General features: G+C 36.2%; 1 protein-coding gene across 13 annotated transcripts in view; it reads left to right on the top strand.

The window, feature by feature from the left end:
• RIC8B (RIC8 guanine nucleotide exchange factor B) overlaps positions 1-21,248 on the top strand; it is a 115,323-nt gene that overhangs the window by 37,629 nt on the left and 56,446 nt on the right. For all 13 annotated transcript variants that reach the window (XR_005202273.1, XR_001828788.2, XR_005202276.1 and 10 more), the window contains 2 exons: positions 7,594-8,202; positions 17,250-17,344. Coding sequence is in view for 7 of the 13 variants with exons in the window: in XM_017540887.2 (XP_017396376.1) it covers positions 7,594-8,202; positions 17,250-17,344 (704 nt within the window). In the remaining 6 variants the exon portion in view is untranslated. The remainder of the gene's footprint in view (positions 1-7,593; positions 8,203-17,249; positions 17,345-21,248) is intronic.

The raw sequence follows: 21,248 nt of genomic DNA on the forward strand, positions 1-21,248 counted from the left end.
AAAAAAAAAAAAAAAAAAAAAAAAAAAAAAAAAAAAGAGGGATGAGAAATGTTGTCTAGAACAGTGTTTCTCAAATTATTTGTGATGAAGGATCAAGATATTTTATTGTTTGTTTTTCCTTAGTTTGCAATAGGCCAATACTTTTATAAAATGCAATAAAAATCACTAAAAGTAATAATCATCAAATTACTATGAATGTTTCTAAATGCATACTCTCTTTTATGCCTGTCTCACCTTATGTACCTGTCTCAACATGACCTAGCAACAAGGAGTTGGTGAACTGGCACTAATCAATAGACAACTCTTCTAAGTAGCACTTCCCTCAAAAGGGTTTTCTGAGAACCTGTTCTGCATTATCAGAGTGTAGTAGACTAACTGTGGTATCAATCTTTTAAGCAGAGACATTTTCCTTATGCATAAAACTTGACTTTTTAAAAATAGTTTTAGAAATCACCTGTTAAGATAGAATATAAATCTTGATAGATCATTTGAATGCTCAATATGCTACATAGCCTGTTTGTTTCATAGCTAAAGCCAAAGATGATCCTAGTAGTATAGATTCAGAGTGAAAAAAAAAAAGCCTTCTATTCTGGAGCTCAAAGAAAGTTGCCTTTGATGGCATTCAGTTTTAATACATGGTATGGAGTGGGGGAAAGGCCTAATAAAGTGACATGCTTAAAATCACAATAAATTAGAAATAGCTGTGGTATGATTATTGATTTACAGTGGAAATTACATTGGAATCAGATGATCTGGCTTGAGTCCTGACTTCGTATTTTTTAACTAAGTTGCTCCAGGCAATCATTTAACGTTTTAAGAATTGTGTAGTGGGGCCAGGCGTGGTGGCTCATGCCTGTAATCCCAGCACTTTGGGAGGCCAAGGTGGGAGGATCATCTGAGGTCAGGAGTTGGAGACCAACCTGGTCAACATGGCGAAACCCTATGTCTACTAAAAATACAAAAATTAGCCGGGCCTGTAATCCCAGCCACTCGGGAGCCTGAGGCAGGAGAATTGCTTGAATCCGGGAGGTGGACGTTGCCATGACCAATATTGCGTCACTGCATTTCAGCCCAGGAGGCAGAGCAAGAAAAAAAAATGAATTGTGTAGTAAGTGTTCAGTAAGCATTTCTTTCTCTTCCTTCCTTTTTTCTTTTCATTCTTTTTTTTTCTTCTCATTCTGTCACCCAGGCTGGAGTGCAGTGGCGCAATCTCAGCTTACTGCCATTTCTGCTTCCCAGGTTCAAGTAGTTCTCCTGTCTCAGCCTCCCTAATAGCTGGGCCTACAGGTGCATACCACCACACCTGGCTAATGTTTTGTATTTTTAGTAGAGACAGGATTTTAACATACTGGTCAGGCGTGTCTCAAATTCCTGACCTCAGGTGATGCACCCACCTAACCTCCCAAAGTGCTAGGATTACAGGCATGAGCCACCACGCTTGGCTCTCAGTAAGTATTTCTTAGATTGAGAAACGTAAAAGTTTTTGTAAACGGTTAAGCACATAAGCAAAAAATATTACAGGTTACACATCCCAAATCCCCAAACCTGAATCTCCAAAATTCAAAACTGAAAAAAAAAATTATGGATACATAATAATTCTACATATTTATGAGGTACATGTGTCATTTTGACACAAGTGTATTCAGTGTGTAATGATCAAATCAGGGTAATTGGGGTATCCATCCTCTCAAACATTTAACATTTCTTTTGTGTTAGGAACGTTCCAGTTCTGTTCTTCTAGTTTTTTGAAATATTACTGGTAAATGTAATTGACCTACTGTGCTACTGAACACTAGATCTTATTCCTTCTATCTAATGGTGTTTTTGTACCCTTTAATCAACCCCTCCATATCCACCCCCAGCCACCTCCACTACCCTTCCCAGCTGGTGGCCATCATTCTACTATCTCCAGTCAATCAACTTCTTTTTAGCTTCCATATATGAGTGAGAACATGCAATATCTGTCTTCCTGTGCCTAGTTTATTTCACTTAACGTAATGTCCTCCGGTTCCATCCATGTTGTTGCAAATGACAGGACAAAATTTGGAACTTTTTGAGTGATGACATGATATTCAAAGGAAATGTTCATTACAGGATTTTAGATTTGGGATGCTCAACCAAGTAAGTATAATACAAATATTTCAAAACCCCAAGAAATGTGAAACACTTCTGTTCCTAAGCAGTTTAAGGGCTACTTAACATGTGCTATAATTATTAAAATTGTGAAGCCATCCCTTTTAATGGTAAACCCATTGTTCTTTCTGGACTCTGCTATATTTCATGCTAGAGATTCACTGAGAACAGGAGTCATATTTAATACTGCATCCATTTAAAACTGTGTTTTACAAGGACTCTGTAGCAATATGAAAAATGCTTATTTATGTTAAATTTAAAAGTTAGGAAACAAAATTGTGTGCACATGATGATCATAACTGTGTATTAAAATAATCATGTTACTGAAAATCAAGTAAATTGACTGAGGATCAAGCCCTCTGTCCACTGTATATAAAATATACCAGCTTATATAATTATGATTTTTTTTTCTATTTTTTAAAAACAGTTTTATTCTGTATTTTCAAGAGCATATCCGTATAGGTAATTTAAACTCTTCAGAAAAAAGAACTTTACATGAAGGTACATACCTTCTGCTACTTCTGTGAAAATACTTTTACCCAGGGGGGTAAACCACCCTACCAGTACAATCACAAGAATAGCGCCTACTACTTTCTTTCCTTCTTAGAAAGGAGAAGTGTCAAGACATTATTAATAGACCTCTACTAATGCTTGAGATTTAAGGAACTTCTTAATTTCTTTTGAGTTGGAGGGAGGATGCTTATTATGTTCTAGTTGCTTAGTTGCTCTCTTAAGAGCAACTAAGATTATGAAGAAATAAAACATAATAGTAACTATTAGAGTGCTTATTATGCCCCAGGGTCTGTTTCATAACATCCCTGTGAGGTATGGATGTTACTCTCATTTTTTTAAAAATGAGAAACTGAAGCCGGGCACGGTGGCTCATACCTGTAATCCCAGCACTTTAAGAGGCTGAGGCAGGCAGATCACAAGGTCAGGGATTCAAGACCAGCCTGACCAACATGGCGAAATCCCGACTCTATTTAAAAATACAAAAATTAGCCGGGCATGGTGGCACACAACTGTGATCCCAGCTACTTGGGAGGCTGAGGCAGGAGAATGGCTTGAACCTGGGAGGTGGAGGTTGCGGTGAGCCGAGAGTGAGCCACTGCACTCCAGCCTGGGCGACAGGGCGAGACTAAAAAAAAAAAAAAAAAAAAAAAAAAAAAAAAAAAAAAAAAAAAAAAAAAAAAAAAAAANAGAAGTGTCTAAATCACACAGTTAGTTTAAAAAAAAAAAAAAAGTCATACAGTGGCAAAGAAGGTATTAAATTCAGGTCTATGATTCAAAAGCCACTACAATACATTTTCTTCTCTTGTAAAAAAGATGTCCTTTTTGCCTTCAGAGAGCTTTTAGTAGTGGAGGCAAACTCGTAAAAAGAAAACTAACAGGATGGATGTGCTAAGCATCAAATGATTGCTACAAATTTGTGATTTAGGTATCCTTTAGAAAGGAAGAATGTTGAGGGCTGAAGTGGTTAGAGAAAATTTTATGTTGAAAATGGGTTTTAAGCTTAGCCTTCAAGAATGGCTAAAATTTAAATAGAAAAGGAAAAGGACTGACATGGAGAGGGAGGCAGTAAGAAAGTAAAAAAGCTAATGTGAGATAATTTGGAAAGGAATATAGCTAAAGAGGAAAATTTGATAAAAATAGTGTGAAAGACGACTCAGAGCAGGTTAGTAGATCTTAAGTGCCAAACGGAGGACTTTGACAATTTACCTTATAATAATGTGTAATAGATAACCTGTACTGAACATTTATCACTTGCCAGGCACTGCCGTAAGTGTTGTACATGCATGATCTCATTTAATTCTTGCAGTAAATGAGGTCCAGAGACTAAGTAACTTGCCAAGGTCACAATTGTTAAGTAGAAGAGCCAAGATTTGGATGCAAACAATTTAAATTCAGAACTTCTGCTCTTAATTCACACTGATTTGGTTTTAGAGTCCGTGGTAGGTTGAACAAATTTCAAGCCCAGGATTGCTGACCTTAAACAAGTAATGTGCCTCACACTCTAGCAGTTTTTAATATTTAAGTTAAGAAAGATAATGTGACTAGACAGTGACATCTGATTCCTGTGCCTGCCACGCTTCCGCATCTTTAGCACACGGCAGTGAAGGAGAAGTCAAGGTGTTGTGCTAACGGCGTTCAAGACTTCCTGCTTCTCTGTGTTCACCTGGTCCGGTATTCTCAGTTAACCCTTGACCCTAACATCCAAATTATGTCAGTCCATTGTTGATCATAGTTCAGTGGTTCTCACATTGCGGATTCTGACCAGCAGTAGCACCTACTAGGAATTTGTTAAAAGTCCCATTTCTGGATCCTCATCCCAGACCTGCTGAATCAGAAACTCTAGGGATGAGGTGCAACAGTCTGTTTTTTAATAGTCCTTTAGGTAATTATGAGGCATGTTGAAGTTTGAGAACCACTGTTAGAGTCTACTCTAGGGTTTCAGTTGAGGAGCAAACTGCTAAAAAGTTCTTGGCAATCCTTGATGAGTGGATGTGGTGGCAGGGCATACCACACTGAAGGAACAGTGGAGGAAATACTCAGGATGTATCATGGTTGGGACTGGGAGTCAATTGGGAACACCTGAAGAAGAAACTGTGCATTTGCATTGTGTGTATCAGACAACAGTAGGAAAGAGGACACTGGGCACATTTCAGCAGTACTCTGTGGGCAGCAGGGAGCTGTGAAAGGTGTTTGAGGAGAGCAGAGCATGTTTTAGGTAGAGTAAAATCAACTTAAATAATTATAGCACAGAAAAGTTCTGATAGGGCAAAATAAAGGGGAAATACAAGAACACCTTTGAAACGAAGCAGCGCACAAACTCAACAGGTAGAGGAGCTATAAAGAATGCTGCCTTTTCAACCACTTTTATTAATTTGTTCCTGATAATCTTTAAATTGAAATTATTGTATTGGGTAAAGCATTGATACGTTGATTAAATATCACTTATTGTATTTCACATGGTTTTGGTTCTAAAAATTATAATTTTAAAAAGGAGTCATTGTCCAAAATGTGGTATTACTTTTTTAAGAGATATAGCGAAAAGCTACAGAACAGTCATAGTATGAGGTAGGTCTGTAGTGAGAAATGGTATGTTCAAGAACAACTGTAATTAAAAACTGCAAAAAGATCTTGTCTTCGCTTGCTGGATGATCTTCTACAAGCTTTTAGATGAAGCAGTTTTTAACTGTAAATTTTTTAGGTACCTTTAATTTCTTTGATGTCCTAGAGTTTCTCAGTCCATTTGGTTTATGTATAGACCTGGCTATTCCAATTTGTCTTCATGCTCTGCTCTTTTTCTTTCTTGAGTCTAAAGTTATTAGGAAGAAAGGTGTCATGCTGCCCATACATTTTTAAAAATTTTATTGTTGTTGTTGTTTTTGGTTTAGAATGGAAAAAAGATATTTGTGTGCTATTAGATATGTAGAACTTCAAATTCACATATATAATATTTTATAATACCTTATTACATGTTTCACAACTTAAGGAGGAAGGTAGATATTTCCTTCTTGAATAAAACTGTATGGAAACAAAGGTGACCTGACTCCACCCCCAGGAATATATACCACATATGAATTTCTTTGTCTTGAATGTGAAAGATTTAAATATGGAGAAAATTTTCCCTGTTCTGTATACTTTTAATAATGGGCACAGTATACTTTCTCCTATCCCCAAACTTCATTCAAAAAAAAGTGCTTTAACAATAATATTAAAACATTAAAAGAAAGTCCTTTCTAATTACCAGGTATGGTAGGGATAGAATTGACACTGTTATGGAAATTTTTTTGGCTTATCAAGTAAAGTTCCTTTCCGCATCTATTTAGAGAACATAATACAATCGTCTGTGTTAAACACGTACAAACTTTTCTGTCATCATTCCTTAATACAACAACCATTTACATAGCAATTTATATTGTATTAGATATAATCTAGTGATAACTTATACAGGAGGATGTACGTAGGTGGTTATATTTAAATACTGTACCATTTTATATGAGACTTGAACATCTGTGGATTTTATTATCTGCAGGGGTTTTGGAATCAATTTCCCACAGATTCCAAGGGATGACTACATTTAAAATAGACATTTCTGTAGCTGATGACTATGTGCACTGTAAGAAGGTGTACATAGCCAGGGTTTCCTGACAAGATCGTAATGTCTGACCCCACAGGCAGCCTCTTTTTATTAAAGAGTTAAATCTGATGATAGATTAATAGAAACTTTGTAAAATCTTATATTGGTAATAGTAGTTGTTGTTTTTATAAGGTGTAAGGGAATACAGAAATGTTCAGTGATGGAGTGGTTATACATTCTTGCCTCACATATAAGAATAAGCTTGAGAGACCCAGGCCTGCAGTTTGTGGAGAAGAAAGCTGATGTTGAATTTTGAGGGAATGGTCAGTGATTCTTAAATTTGGCAATGGTATAACAAATTCCTTTTCAGGAAATATAAGATATTTGGGTTCATTCTAGAATTGTTTTTGAGATACTGGTAGCAAGATTTGGAACCAGAACTGCTGCATATATTTGTATGATCTGTGCCCTACAGCAAGAGAACAAAAGAAAGCTAAAATTCTATCCACAATCTGAGCTTCCCAAGCCATGTGTGCTTTTTAATAATTTACCAACCCAATGGGAACTCTTTTTTGCAGTTTGTCTGCCAGGAGGGGTCACCTTTTTGCAATTGGCCCAAGGCATAATATATGCTAATTCAACTCTATTTGGAACCTAACACCTGGAGTAATTTTTAATCAGTTTGTCAGCAAAAGTTCTTCTCTGGGGTTATTTGATGATTAAATATTATTAGATTTTAGCTAAAGGGGGTTCTGGGGTTTCTGAAACATGGGACTACTGCTAAAGAACTGTAAATTCAGAAGCAATAGCACAACTAAAACTCAACAGAAATGCATACTTAACTTTAAGTCTTTTTGCAAGAGCCTGTACTGTGGACAAATATGAGCCAATTCTTTAGGCGTTAATCTTTATTTCTGGGAAGGGAACAGCTGTGATTCAAACTGATTGCCTTCCATCCTGATACTATGTTTAGTCTGATGTTAAAAAGTCATCCAAAAACAAAACTTACATAAGACATTTGAAACTAGTCAGTTTAAAATAGAATAATTGATTTTATAGAAAGAATATTAGGCTGGAAGCTAGGAAACTCATACCTCTAGCTCTTACTCTGCCATTAATTCACTGTGTCCCAGTGCAAGTAACTTAACCTCTCTGGCCCTCAATTTCCATCTGTAAAGTGAAAGAAGTACACCAAATATAAGGTATTTTTCAGTCACCTTATATTTCAGTTTCTAACATTCTGTGATTTAAAAAATAGTAAAAAACCTTTTCTATCCAGATCTTTAATTGTTGTTAAATACATTGGTAGAGAAGCATTCTACTTTAAATCATTTGAGCCAAATAATGATTTTTGCCTACTCGTTCTTGTTTTTCAGAAACTCTGTGAAGGCATATTTAAAGTCCTTATAAAGGACATCCCAACAACATGTCAAGTGTCCTGCCTAGAAGTACTCCGCATTCTCTCCAGAGACAAAAAGGTTTTAGTTCCTGTAACAACTAAGGAAAATATGCAGATACTGCTGCGACTAGCCAAGCTAAATGAGTTGGATGATTCTTTGGAGAAGGTGTCAGAGTTCCCAGTTATTGTGGAGTCATTAAAATGTCTGTGTAACATAGTGTTCAACAGTCAGATGGCACAGCAGCTCAGCCTGGAACTTAATCTTGCTGCAAAGCTCTGTAACCTCCTGAGAAAGTGCACGGACCGGAAATTTATCAATGACATTAAGTGCTTTGACTTGCGCCTACTCTTCCTTCTGTCACTTTTGCACACCGACATCAGGTCACAATTGCGCTATGAGCTCCAGGGACTACCGCTGCTAACCCAGGTCTTGGAAAGTGCCTTTAGCATCAAGTGGACCGATGAGTATGAATCGGCCATAGACCATAATGGACCTCCTCTCTCACCTCAGGAGACAGACTGTGCCATTGAGGCCCTCAAAGCTCTCTTCAATGTGACGGTAGACAGTTGGAAGGTCCATAAAGAGGTAAGGTAGAGAAGGCTATTTTTATCTACCTGGAATTTAATTGTTCTGGCACATCCCTAGAGTTTCCTGCAAGAGAAGAATACAAGTTGGGAAAGGAAAAAGTTCCCACTTCTCCCATTAAGCAATTGTATTACCCAGGATATACTTCTTAACTGTTGTAAGTCTTATTCTTTCCATTTTTGTAATAATACCTATCAGAATAGGGTGAATATGGACTACTATTTTGTAAGATGCCAAATATAGTTAGTATTCCGAGTTGCATTATTACTTCTCTCTTTTTAAGAGTGCCTCTTTCAGGAATAAGACCTAAATGATAAGATTTGAAGGGAAACAAAACAACGTGGTTGATAAAGGTATAGGCATTTTCAGTGGCTGCCATCTTAAAGAAAAGCTAAGACAGATCAAGCCAATTGAAGTTGATCAATCAGAATTGGTGTCTGCTCAGAAGAGAAGAAGATGCTCTGTGTATGCCTATCATCCCAGTCTCCAGGGGGTTTCTCTATAGTGTTAGATAACTATCCGAGGTGTAAGACCACAACTAGATCTGTGCTCGTATGTAAGTTCTAGAAAATAAGCTGATAATATTAGAGTATGGGAAAGGTTATTTTAAACCACTTGACTTATTTCTAGACAAATATCCTTCACAGCTGCTTGAACTCTCCAGCAACCCAAAGTGAGACAGATTCGATAGTTTACAATTGAGTACCTGCAAGAACAATATGCTAAATAGGAAACTTAGTTTAAGGAAGTCAACAAATTAAGTGAAGTAGACATAAACTTTTTCCTTCCTTCTAGAAGCATAACATTTCACATTTACTCTCTTTTTAGCCTTAAATAACTAGTGGAATTCAGCCCTTCCAGTAAAAAGAGAGAGAGATTTTGGTACCAGAGCAAATTGTCTTTTCTGACAATTGACTTTTAAGATTTAGCTAACATTTTGCTGTGTCCATTTGAAACACTTCTCACCCATGAATAAAGATGTGTTTTTGTCAGCAACCTACTTTAAAAGATTATCTCAGTACAGTGCTATAGTGGGAGTATGCATACATCTGAGTTTTAAAGTGCAAATAGGTCTGTATTTTGAAACCAGATATTTGAAGATCATTCCTAACAGCTGTTTTAGATGACTGTAGTATGGTCAATTTTTCCTGGGACTTGGCAAGAAAAGATGTGGAAAGCCCACATGCTCCATTTATGCATTGAAACCAAATATTTGGAAGTATTTAAAATGTTATGTCTCTATGCTTATTTTGTACCTTCTGTGGCTATTTTTCTTATGCTGTTTGTTTTGGGGTTTTTAAGTTCTCAATTTGAGACCTTAAACTTCTGAGTTTTGCTATTATAGAGCTCCCTATTATTTCAGTTGTAACCAGAATAGTAGCTCACACTGTTCAGATTCCTGACAAAAAAGGGTTTAAAATTCAGTGGCTACACATCAGTATATGTATGAGATGGATGACAGGTAATAAATATCAGTGTATTGAGATTATCTCTCATTAGTGTACTTTACTTATAAGTAATGTCAGAGCTAGAAGAAGCTTTAGAAGACATTGAAGTAGCAAATCCTCATTCTGTGTTATCGAATATTTATTTTCCAAAGGATAGATGAAAAGGATCAGTAATCCTGGAGCCAGGTATCTCTTACCTTATACCTGTTGTGAGTCAGCTGATACAGCCATTATAAAATATGCCCATTTAAATGTGACTCTGGCTATTATTGAAGTGCTTAGAAATTTAAATAGTATTGAAAATAAGATTCTTGCCAACTCAGTTAGATAAGAATGTCTTCATGAGTTTCCGGAGTCAACTTTTGGCAAACATTTAGTCATTCATTCATCCAGTCAGTTAATTGCTAGATAGTATGCCAAGCATTATGTAATATATTGGCAAATAATAGGCATTGTCTTTGCCTTCATGAAACTTCAGTTTTTTAGGTGAGATAGGCAATAAGTCAGTAAACAGATATATAATTCAAATTCTGTTAAGTACTAGGATATAAATATCACACTGATTGAGAATACTTAGTAAAAGAAATTTTCTGAAAGTCTCTACTGAGATCTGAAAACACAACGATTCAGTCATTTGAAAAACCGGAGGATGAACATTTTATGGAAGTTAAACAGTATATGGAAAGACAGAGACCAAAACATACAGTACTTTCTATTGAGGTACCCACAAGGTAGCATAAAGAAAATCTCTCACCAGGATGCAAAGAAACTTGCTACTAAGAGTCCATTTACCTGAATTTTAATATCTTTTTTGCTGTCAGACAAAAGACAGTTTACTTCAATTGGACAAGCACCTAAAGAATTGCAAGTATTTAAAAAAAATAAAAGGATATGGAAACTTATTGTACAGAAGAATCCAGCTTTTAAAATAAACGTTATTTTCCTTTTTATGAAAATAATATATTTCATATATTATTCACTGTAGAATAGGAAAAAGGCATATGAACAATAAGAAATACAAATTACCTATGAGCTAACCACTCAAAGATAAGCACTTTTTTCCTTTTCTTTTTTTGGTGGTGGGGGCAGACGGAGTCTTGTTCTGTCACCGAGGCTGGAGTGCAGTGGTGCTACTTCTGCTCACTGCAACCTCTGCCTGTCAGGTTCAAGCAGTTCTCCTGCCTCAGCCTCCAGAGTAGCTGGGACTACAGGCCCATGTCACCACTTCTGGCTATTTTTTGTATTTTCAATAGAGATGGGGTTTCACCATGTTGGCCAAGCTGGTCTTGAACTCCTGATCTCGTGATCCACTCACCTCGGCCTCCCAGAGTGCTGGGATTTGGCCTCCCAAAGTGCAGAGTCTTGTCTGTCATATAGGCTGGAATGCAGTGATGTGATCGTAGCTCACTGCAGCCTCACACTCGGGCTCAAGTCGTCCTCCCGAGTAGCTGGGACTAGGTGCAGGCCACCACATTCGGCTAATTACTTTTTATTCTTTTAAGGCATAGGTCTTGCTATGTTGTTCATGCTGGTTTTCAACTCCTAGCCCAAGCAGTCCTCCTACCTCAACCTCCCAAGTAGTTGAGATTACAGATGTATGCTACTGCACCAAGCACTGTTTCCCTTTTGGTGTATGTCTTCCTTTTTTTTGAGACAAGAGTTTTGCTCTTATTGCTCAGGCTGGAGGGAGTGCAATGGCACGATCTTGGCTCACTGCAACCTCCGCCTCCTGGGTTCAAGTGATTCTCCTGCCCCAGCCTCCTAAGTAGCTGGGATCACAGGCATGCACCACCACACCTGGCTAATTTTTGTGTTTCTAGTAGAGATTGGGTTTCTCCATGTTGGTCAGGCTGGTCTCAAACTCCCGACCTCAGGTGATCTGCTTGCTTGGGCCTCCCAAAGTGCTGGGATTACAGGCGTGAGCCACCATGCCCGGCTGGTGTGTATCTTTCTAACTGTTCTTCATTGTATAATATATAAACAAACAGATAGATGTAAATTTTTACAAAAATGCAATCATTTAACAACCTTAGTCTTTTTTCTTCACAATAAAAGTTTATAAAGAGTAGGCTTTCAAAATATGTTTCTTTAAGCCATCAGGTACCTAGGAGTGGCCTCTGGGAGTAAGTGGACAGTGTTCCCAGTTCCTCATCCTTACTTTAAATAAAGAGCACCAATTGTTCTTGCTATTGCTATTGATTTTCTTTAAATATAGGTTGTAATTAAGATTTAATTTGGGGATAAAAAGGGTTCTGCAACCAAAAAGAAATTTTTGATAACCACATTCTACCTTCTTGTGAAATAATACATACTAATAAGTATAAACAGATCTATGAAAAATGAAGAATATCGCTGGGTGCAGTGGTGGCGCATGCCTGTAATCCTAGCACTTTGGGAGGCTTCGGCACAGGAGTTTGAGACCAGCCTGGGCAACATAATGAGACTTAATCTCTACAGAAAAATAAAAAAAAGATTAAAAATTATTCAGGCATTGTGGCATGTGTGTGTAGTCCTAACTACTTGGGAGGTTGAGGTGGGAGGATCACTTGAGCCCAGAAGGTTAAGGCTGCATGGTTGTGCCACTGCACTCCTGCCTGGGTAACAGTGTCTCAGGAAAAAAAAGAAAGATACATTAAGTTTTAACACATCTCCCTTTGAAGACACTTAACGTTGTTTATAGTTGCTTGCTGTCTTAAATTCCAGTGATTTTTCTTATAAAATCTTTGTGGATATGTTCCTGAAATTGGCAGGCCAGAAGGTTTCAAAGTTTTAAGATGTTTTTATATATGTTGCTAATTTTACCTTCAGAAAAATATTACTGGGTTATACCTTTTCAAACCCTGGGCATTTCACTTTTTAAATCTTTGCCTATTTCACATCTTGACAGTTACAGAAAATACAAACGTTTGGTTTTGGCTTTAAACTGTTTTAGTTATTTTTATGACCACTTTCATTTACAGTTCACCAGTAATAGAAAATTAATGACTAGGCTTTTCTTGAGGTTTAGCAAATTAGTGCAATTTGTTCATTTTAGATTCATGCCTTAATGTTAAATTCGTGCCTGCTTTCTGATGCCATCAGCAGATTAATTTGGAGTTTGCTTTCCATTCAGTGGGAAATGTAGCTAGACTTATTTCAACATGTGGAATCAGTCTCTCTCTCCCTTTCCTAAAGACACTGTGTTTTAAAAGGCCAGTTGATTTCTTTAGCAGGATATAAAGTCAGTTTTAGAAAAGTTGATTGAAATGGTCTTGTCTTCCTCCTGCTTTAACACTTTTCTAAATGTCTCTGTTGATAGAATAGAGCATGTTATTCCAGGGACTGTTAGGGATCCCTAGACCACACTCCCTTCTCCAGTGCTTCCAGGGTATCAGTGCAGTGTACTAAGAAAGTACAGACCAGCAGACATGTTAGAAACAGACAGCCAAGTGCAAACAGAGAAATACAAGTATCTGAGTAGTCAAAGGATACCATCTGAATAAGATAAAACAGTGTCCATAGAAGTTAATTAGGAATGTCACATTGTAACAAAAGAGGTTAGTTCCATGATTATTTTAGAGACTTTGAAGGACATATAAGTAGTGGAATCTGTAATTAAGATGAAAGCTTCTTAATCTGTGATTAAGATGAAAGCTGTGTAAAGAAGATCCCAGTGAATTTCCTGAGTTTTTTTTTTTCTGTCTTTTAATGTTATCTCATTTTGATTTTCACTATCACAACCAAGCCTGCTTGGTCTCTTTCTCTTCCTTTACCCTTCATCCTTATGGACTTATTTTCTCTCTCATCCTTTGAAGGTGATATCATTTTAGGAGGAGAGAATATTGATGCCCTGAAAATAGCAAAACTAAATTAGGAAGCAATTAATAAACAGTTGTATAAGCTGTGTTTGTATAATGTTTTATGAAAAACAATTGCATTTCATTTCTGGTATCTTTGTGATACAGTAGCATTAACCCCATTTGACAAATGAGGACAGTGAAGATCAGAGAGTTTAAACTGCTTATGGAAAGTCTCACAGTAGAATAACGAACAGTAGAAAATAGTGTTTACTTTAAGTTTTGTTAAGACTTCTTAAATGATAGCACTCATCCAACAAATATTTATTGAGACATAGACAAATGGGATAGAACAGAGTTGACACAGTCAGCTGACTTATGATACAAGTAACAATGAAGTGCAATAATGAAAGAATGGGCATTTTAATAAATGGGGCTTTATCAATTGTATGGCCATATGGAAAAAAATGAATTTGAATCCCTATATTATACCAGATGTAAAAATTTAATTTGAGTTGAATAAGAGACCTAAATATACAAGGTAAAATAATAAAGCTTAGTGAAGAGTATCTTCATGACTTTATCTCATGCAAGGAAGATATTTTGTAAATAAGCAAAGATTTCTAAAACAGGACAAAATAAGGATCAAACCATAAAGGAAAGAAATAACAAAACAATCTTTATTAAAGTGAGTTCATCAAAAGAAGCAAAAAGACAGGACACTGGAGGAGAACAAATGTGCGATGACTGTCTTCAGAATACATTAAAAAGTCCTACAAACCCATAAAAATAAAAATCAGACAACCCAGTAGAAAAATAAGCAAAGGGCTTAAACAGGAACTTCACAAAAGAGATATCCAAATGACTAATAAACGTATGAAAAGGTGTTCAACTTTATTAGTCACCAGAAAAATGCATACTACAAATAAGAAATCACTACATGTCCATGAGAATGACCATAACTATAACTGATTAAAAAGACTGACTATAACAAGTAATGGTGCCCCTCTAGAGCCACTGGTGGGGTATAAATGGGTAAAAAGTACTTCAGTTTAGTAGTACCTTGTAAGGCTTGTCATATGGATATAACTTGTGACTCAGCATCTCTTCTCTAGTGTGTGTACCTGTAGATATCAAATAACATGTAAAAAGTATGTTCACAGCAGCACTTTTCAAGATAGCCCCGTGCTGGAAACAGTCCAAGTGTCAATCAGGAGTAGATATAAGTAAATTGTGGCATATTTATATATTGAAATACTATACAGCAGTGCTTTCTTTTCTTTCTTTTTTTTTTTTTTTAATTGTACTTAGGTTCAGCAATGCTTTCTTATCTGTAGTGAAGGACCAGATTTTTTTCCCTAAAAATCTGTCAGAATGCAACTCTTGTATAATACAGTATTATACACAATGCCAAACTGCTCAGAAGTTTCTAAATGTTCACGCATACCTTCCGTACTCATGGTGTTGCGGATCAGTGATGAACAGGATGTGGACCAGCAGTGGTACGCAAACATACTTCAAACAGCACTGCTCTCAAACAGTGAAAAATAACACACTGCAACTAGACAGAGGAATGTGAATGAATCTCAGAAGCCAACACAAGAATATGTATTTTATGATTCCATACATATAAAGTTCAATAACAACCAAAATACTAACCTGTAACATTAACAAGGTCATTTGAAGGTGATATGGGGAAAATTCTGGGATTCTTAATTTTGGCATTACATGATTTTTATACTGGTTGTATGACTGTGCTCATTTTGTGAAAATTTAGCTGTACACTAATGATTTGGGTACTTTCCTGTATGTACATTATACATAATATTTACATTAAAATTCATTGATGACCTATTAAACACACACCCTCTTTCCTCATTAAGGTAATAGATTAGTGGAAGAAACAAAGTATATGCAAGTAAACAAAGGTGAAGTTACAAATTATGATTTCATGAGAGAAAGAAGAATCTTCTTTGAGAAGGTGCTTTAGCTGAGACCTGGAGTACACAAAGGAATCAGCGATACAAAGAGCAGAGGCAAACAATCCAGGGATTTTAGTAGTTGTTTTAAGTAGAGAAATGGAGATAATTTAGTGGATTTAGAGTAAGAGAGGGTATTGTAGACATAGGGCACAACTTAGGAGTTGATGTTATCAAAACTGGAAAAGGCGTAACTAGGGTAAAAAGTGGAGTTTTTGGTTTGCAGCTGCAAATAATGGAAAGACCAAAATGGATAGATTTACAAAAGGCTGTCAACATTAGCATAAAAGAGAAAGATTATTTTATCTGAAATAAAGGAAAATCTAATTTAAAAGGAAGCGTATTTCCTAGTTAATTTTTAAAACCAAAGGGACATATGATCTTATCAAGAGTTCAGTAATGGATGTGTTTCACATGGGTATTTAACATATGAGAGAATTTTTATTCAGATGTTTGAGATGGTTATTGAATGGGACAGCATTCTTTCCAACCCTGCCAGTTTTAGTGTCCCTGTCATAACTAGTCCCTCTTTGTTTTTTCCCTTTCCCCCTACAATTATTTATCATTTGTTTCAGCTCTATCAGTCCTGCCTTTTGTTCCCTTCTTCTGTTATACTTCTCCCTAACTTTCAAATGTTTTATTGAAAGTATTAAAGTACTTTTATGCGTATCATTTTCTTTAATCCTTTGTAACCCTGACAGAACCCTCCAGTATTTGGAGATTCATGTGGGGAAACTGCGGCTCAGAGAAACGATATGACTTGTCTAGAGTGACAATCTAGACTCATGACCCCGAGTGCAGTGCCTTTATTTCATTTAGGCCACTGAGGCCCTCTTCTCATCCAACTCTATACATGATGATTTTATGTTTAAAATATTACTGTCCACATTATGAGTTGTGAAAGTGTACCCCAATTACTTGCTAGATTTTGTGAGAGACATCTTCCTAGAAGGGCTATGTGAATTCTATGTATAAATATAGCATATATGTGTATAATTTATGAAAATATATTACTTCACATGGACTTGAAATCAACAATGTGTTAAGAAGTTTTATAATTTTTTAGTAGTTTTTGAGGTAGTTGAAGTCTTCCTGAAATATGACATATCCAGGCTATCATAGTTATCTCTAATTTCATGTGTCTTCTTAACTATTTAAAATCTGGAAGAAGAAAGATGACTTTCATGCAGATAATTAAAGAAAGTATAATGGCCCACGATCTCACTAAAAATGAAGAAGTAAACGAAATGATTATTCAGGGCTTAGTTATTTCCTATTGTTTGTCTTCTTCCCTCTAACTCCCTGTGTCTCTTTAATACCACTGCCAATGAGTAAACATTGGAGATCACTTGTTTTTCATTACTTGCTGGTAGTTTTGAGGGAATTAGGATATTAAAATTAATTAAAATGAAGTTGGTGGATCTATTGCTTTGAAATTTAAGAGACGAGACATTTTTATTAAGGATGTACAACCAGCCTCTGAAATACCTGGTTAGCATCACATCTGTTGGAACTTTTATAATGACTAGTAAACTATAACACTGTACCATAGAACAAACAAACTTAGGCTTTTTGGAAATGAAAAAATCTCCAGTGGAATTGAATCTTAAGAAGGTAAACCAGAGTGGCTATTTCAGCATTTCTGGAAGTGGTTGTAGTTGTTCATATGAGATAGTGACTGTTTACTTAGTATTGCCTCTGGAATTCTTCATAGGATAATCTACCATTTACAATGTATGGTATAAGAATGTTTGGGGTGGGCGAGAGATTTAGTAATGTAGCAGATCCCTCTGTTAAGGCATTCAACCCCCAATTTTTCCTCTCCTCTTTTTTATTTACCATAGAGTGATTCTCATCAGTTTCGTGTAATGGCAGCTGTCCTTCGTCATTGTTTACTAATCGTAGGTCCAACTGAAGACAAAACAGAAGAGCTACACAGGTGGGTAAGCTCTGTATGATATCTCAATGAAGGACATCATCAATTCCTGTTGGTTTCATGCATCTAATTTCAATTGTTTGTTATAAACACAAAAAAGTGAAAATATTACAGTAAATCAGGTAACTGGTAGGTCAGAAATCATTACCATGCCCCAATGAGAAATTTTTATTCTGCCCCCTTTGACTTTCTTATATTGAGGGTCAACAAGAGTAGAGAATTTGGCATTTGTTGCAAATGTCACAGATAGTTATTGTTCTTGGTTTTATCCAGAACAACATAGTATACATTTATTGAGCTCTTATTCTATGATATTGTGCTAAGTGCTTTATAAAGATTAACTTCTTTTAATCACCACCCCAACATTACAAGGTAGATTCTGCAGTTTTTCCCTTTCAATAGATGAGAAAACTGAGGATAGAAAGATAAAGCAATTTCTCTGAGATCATACAGCCCTAACATGTGAAATAGCTAGGATTTAAAACCTGCTTTTAATTGCTACATTTAGCCAATACTCTCACTTATTTTATTTGAAGAGTATTTACCAAAATGTACATATTTTGGGAATGATAGTTTTTAAAAAAAAAAACTTGTAAGAATTAAGTCACAGCGTCTAGTGTTAAAATATATGAAATAGGCCAGGCGTGGTGGCTCACACCTGTAATCCTCGCACTTTGAGAGGCCGAGGTGGGTAGATCACTTGAGGTCAGGCGCTAGAGACCAGGCTGGCCAACATGGTGGAACCTTATCTCTACTGAAAATACAGTAAAAGTAGCTGGGCATGGTAGCACATCCCTGTGATCCTAGCTACTCCAGAGGCTGAGGCAGGAGAATCACTGAACCTAGGAGATGGAGGTTGCAGTGAGCCAAGGCCACACCACTGAACTCCAGCCTAGGCAACAGAGTGAGACTCCGTCTCAATCAATCAGTCAATCAACCAATCAATAAAAAATAGTTCAGCTGGGTGCTATGGCCCATGCCTGTAATTCTAGTACTTTGGGAGGCTGAGGCATATAGATCAGTTGAGCTCAGCCTGGGCAACATGGCAAAACCCTATCTCTACTGAAAATACAAAAATTAGCCAGTTGTCGTGGTGCACATCTGTGGTCCCAGCTACTTGGGAGGCTGAGGTGGGAGAATTTCTTGAACCTCGGGAGGCAAAAGTTGCCATGAGCTGAGATTGCACCACTGCACTCCAGCCTTAGTGACAAAGTGAGACCCTGCCTCAAATAAAATAGTTCAAATTTTATGATGTGTCTGTTAGAACTATTAATGGACTGCTGTAAAAATTTATTGTACTCTGAGAACAACTGAATAAGAATAAATGCATTTTTCCAGTTCTCTTTCCATTCTGGATTAGACTATAATAACAAGAGTTCTGACTTCATCATGATACTCATGGTGCTTTATTCTCTATGAATGCAAGTAGCATTTTAAACAATTCAAATAAATTAATATCTGCAAACAAATTACTTTGGCATTAACTCTACAAAGAATTTAACATAACGTTGTTCTTAATAGTAGAAATTACCTTTTGAACACTTACAATATTCAGTTTTCCAAAATACAGCTTACGTAAAACTTTGCAGAAACACAGCCAGAGTGTAAAATGAAACATGTTTAATTATTATTTTTCAGTCAAATCTACATTCTATTTGTGATCAGCAACTTATTTGATATTGTACTGAATTTGTTGGTAGGTTATCTCAGTGTACTCCCTGCCATGCAGCCTGTCCAAAGATTGTTTTCTTCTTGATTAAAAAGTGTAATTTTTCTCTGTAGCTGCAAATCAGACATTCCTTTAATTTTCGTAAGACAGTGCCTTTAAAAAAAATCGGATTAACTGCAATAAATCATATCCTAACAAGATTTTATTAAGCATTTTGACCCACTATAATTTTTTTTGTAATTAAGAGAGACTAGAAATTTAGACCCTAAAACTAAGAGAAAATGGCTTATAAGCCCAAGAGTAAATTGATTTTTTTAAAGAAATCAGGATATCACAAATTAAATCATCATACAAGGATGTGAAAGGAAAGCATTTTGACTGAAATGGCTATACTAGTCACAAATACATTGCCAAAGCTTTCTCTGGATAATGAATTTAATACCTTAACACAGTCCACAGTATTTGTTGAAAGAGAGCAAAACTATATAATAGAGGTTTTTAAAATAAAATTTTTAAAAAAGTAATCAGATTTTAAATTTTCCTTTTTTCTTTAAATTCACTTTTATCTTAAAAGTTACTTGGATAAAAATCTATTAGCTTCACTATAAATAAGAAGTATCCCTAGAACCACAGACTGGATTTATGAGTATTTCTCAAAGGCTTTCCTGGGAGATTGAGGTTTCTGCTGACTTAACAGTTTATCTGGAATGGCCTTGCATGTTCCTTTAATCAGAATTAGAGTGATTAGTATCATTTTGAGCAGTAATGACTCTAGGCTAATCCATTTAAATACAGTGAAAACTGCACTAACCTCAAAATGCTATTTTAGGAAGCTTACTGGAATTGTCTCATCTGCCAAATTCTGCTCTTCTGTAGTGAAGTAACATCTCAAATTCCATTTTTAAAAGTTATTTTGAAATAGGTGACCCTAGATAGTATAGTGTATGGTTCTGCATTATCATCAAACCCAAAGAATTGTGATGATGATTAAATGAGAGGTTCATAAAGCACCCCTTCCTGGCAATGAGAAAACAGTAAATGGCAATTGCTGCCACTGCCACCACCACTGCCAATGTGCCACTGATGTGCTACTTCTATTGGTATTATGATAAACATACTCACTTTTAGAATATCTCATTATTTTAAATCTTTCTTTAAAAGTTGTTTGTTGATTTTGATATGCTGTTTAGGAATGTATGCCTGTGTTTATCCTGTGATCATATAAATAAATCTTTTTTTTTTATCCAAGTGTTTCTGAAGCCAGATTAAGTTCTATGATATATGCATGTTAGGAGCCTGTAAAGGTGCTTTAGGAGAAAAGCAAGTTAAAAAAAATAGCCTGGGCTGGGCGCAGTGGCTCATGCCTGTAATCCCAGCACTTTGGGAGGCCGAGGTGGGCGGATCACGAAGTCAGTAGTTCAAGACCAGCCTGGCAAATATGGTTAAACTCCACCTCTACTAAAAATACAAAAATTAGGTGGGCATGGTGACAGGCGCCTGTAGTCCCAGCTACTCAGGAGAATTGCTTGAACCCTCAAGGCGGAGGTTACAGTGAGCTGAGATTGGGCCACTGCACTCCAGCCTGGGTGAAGACTGAGACTCGTCTCCAAAAAAAAAAAAAAAAATAGCGTGGCAGCTTTTTCTGATATGCTGTCTTTGTAAGACAGTGCCATTTTTACAGAGAAGTCAAGAGGACATGAACATGGAGATGAAATGAGTTAGCACGCAAAGACAGCAGACCTTGACCTTCATTTCCACTACTCAGCATTTTAGATGGTTTTTAAAATCTATTCTTTTTCCTTTTGTCTATACTTGGTTGTAACAGGTAGGTTATTGGTATGATCCATCTTTTTTGCTTCATTGAAGGACATCCTAATTCTGTTCATCTCTATGTGCCTGAAAGTATTTTTAGCACTCCAGTTCATAATCAATAAGCTAATGTATAAACACTTAGCTCAAAAGAGTTTGCATGTGGTTGTGGTTTTATTTTATTTTGGAGAGAAGGGATAAAATCAGGATGGCTTGTATGCTGATGAGAAGAGGGGAGGACCAGATTTGATTTAATTTATTTTAGGCTCTCAATCTCGTTTTCTTATACTCACTGAGTACATTGGTATTCACAAAGCTTTTTGTTATTTTCTTTGTTTAGATTCATTTTGTCTCACATATTGAAGGGGACAATGTAGTACATAATACAGTACCTAATAACACCTTATTACAATGCTAAATATAATGTCT

This window comes from Cebus imitator, unplaced genomic scaffold (assembly GCF_001604975.1).
Source record: "Cebus imitator isolate Cc_AM_T3 unplaced genomic scaffold, Cebus_imitator-1.0 Scaffold8, whole genome shotgun sequence".
NCBI lineage: Eukaryota > Metazoa > Chordata > Mammalia > Primates > Cebidae > Cebus > Cebus imitator.